Source organism: Bufo gargarizans, chromosome 2 (genome assembly GCF_014858855.1).
Source record: "Bufo gargarizans isolate SCDJY-AF-19 chromosome 2, ASM1485885v1, whole genome shotgun sequence".
NCBI lineage: Eukaryota > Metazoa > Chordata > Amphibia > Anura > Bufonidae > Bufo > Bufo gargarizans.
In genome coordinates this window covers 4,553,963-4,555,990 of record NC_058081.1, presented here as the reverse complement: position 1 = coordinate 4,555,990, position 2,028 = coordinate 4,553,963, and the positions used below count along the sequence as shown (strand labels likewise).

General features: G+C 34.8%; 1 protein-coding gene across 1 annotated transcript; it reads left to right on the top strand.

The window, feature by feature from the left end:
* The first annotated feature begins 821 nt into the window (after positions 1–821).
* On the top strand, positions 822–1,751 carry LOC122929201 (olfactory receptor 11L1-like). The gene has a single exon (XM_044282707.1). It carries the CDS (start codon positions 822–824, stop codon positions 1,749–1,751), a length of 930 nt encoding a protein of 309 aa, XP_044138642.1.
* The last annotated feature ends 277 nt before the right edge of the window (positions 1,752–2,028 follow it).

The window sequence follows — 2,028 nt, the reverse complement described above, 5'->3', positions numbered from 1 at the left end:
AAGTATGATGCTTTACTTTTTATTAACCTTTAGCAAAATGGAATTAGATAAAAAGTAGGAGTTCAATCCGCATAAATTAAAGTATGCTTGTTTTGACGACTTTAATAATTGTGGGCATGGGTTTGACAACTTTTTTGAAGTTTTCAGTAATTTGGGTCAATGTACTTGTGCAAGTTATGAAATAAAAAGAATAACTTTTCCTTAACTTATTTTTAGTTTCATATTCTTTGTTCTATAAAGGCTAATGGCTGTTCCCATCGGAGACCATTAATGAAACCTCCCTGGCTTTGTTACACCAAGCTTTTGTAATATTCTATCTATAAAAGGAGCACCCAGTAATAATCTTATGCCTTGTCAGGATCTCAGACAAGAAGAAACATCTGCTCTGTTACACTTAGAAGAATCAAGATCTTCAAAAACTGTTTTATTCTTTCTAATATAGAATGATTGTTATTATGCAAGAAATTATGTAATTCTGCAATGTTTTGTATTGTAGATTTTATGTTTTTATTTCATTTTTTGATTTAATTCTATTATGTTATATTTCACTAGCATAGGTCATGTTGCATTATTTTATCTACTGTGAAAGCAGAATATTTTTGCCCAAATTATTGACTTGTTCTAACTAACGTTAAAAAAAAACAATGAAACGTTCTGCACATATTTTATCATTTTTATCTCCTTATTAAAGTCATGATTTAGAATTTTTTTTAATACTAATTCAGGAAGAATAAATCATCTGTATGACCAACTCACAGCTCTTTCATTTCAAGGTATCTATATAGAGAATCATTTTTCCCAAGAAATTTATCTTGGTGAATATGCAGTTCAGCAATGCCAGCACGGTGACTGAGATTTTGCTTTTGGGATTTCAGAATTTACAACGTTTTAGGATTTATTTATTTCTCCTACTTTTAATTATTTTCTGTGTGACGGTATTTGGAAACCTTCTCATCATTCTGGTGGTGTCCTCCAGCAGATTGCTCCACTCTCCCATGTACTTCTTCCTCACACAGCTCTCTACTTTAGACATTCTCCTCTCCACCACCATTGTACCCAACATGCTTCAGGTCGTGTTGTATGAAGGGAGTTATGTGTCCTTTAAGGGCTGTTTGACACAATTTTATTGTTTTTCAGCCTCTGAATCAATGGAATGTCTTCTCCTGACAGTGATGTCCTATGACCGGTATCAGGCCATCTGTAACCCACTAAAATACACCTTAGTCATGCACCTCACATTTTGTATAAAAGCTGTTCTCTTGTGTTGGGGGATGATATTTGCTGTTATGTTGACTATTGCAGTAACCATGAGTTATTTGTTGTTCTGTGGGCCAAACGTCATTGACTATTTCTTCTGTGAGTTTGATCCCTTACTTGAACTTTCCTGCTCAGACACTTTTTTCCTGAAAATAGAGGACATAATATTGGCCGTACCATGTGTACTTTGTCCCTTTATTGCCATTATAGTTTCCTATGTTTATATAATTTACACCATATTGAAGATCCCATCTGTGACCGGGAGGCAGAAGACCTTCTCCACCTGCAGCTCTCACCTGTCCGTGGTGTCTATATTTTATGGATCAATTATCATTATCTATCTATTTCCAAATAAGGGAAATGTAAAGAAAATCATCTCCCTGTTCTACACTGTAGTGACTCCGCTTCTCAATCCTATGATCTACAGTCTGAGTAATAGAGATATTAAGCAGGCCTTCAAGAAGCTCAAGAGTAAAATGTCTTCTGCTCTTTAAATTAGTTTTTTTATTTGTCTTTCTTTTTGTGTGCTGAATACCACTAACAATGTAATAAGTAGGTCACAAACTGATGGTGTAATATGCACATATACTAGACATACACTACATGGAGAAAAGTATTGAGGCACCTACAGGAGATTTTATCCCATTCTAAATCCATTGGTAGTCTTGAGCAAATCAAGCTTCAGATCATCAATCCAAAGTCGATTCGGTCAAAAACTTCAATTTGAATGGTGTCTCCGTACAGCATTAAATGTATTGGCTCCATGGTGCC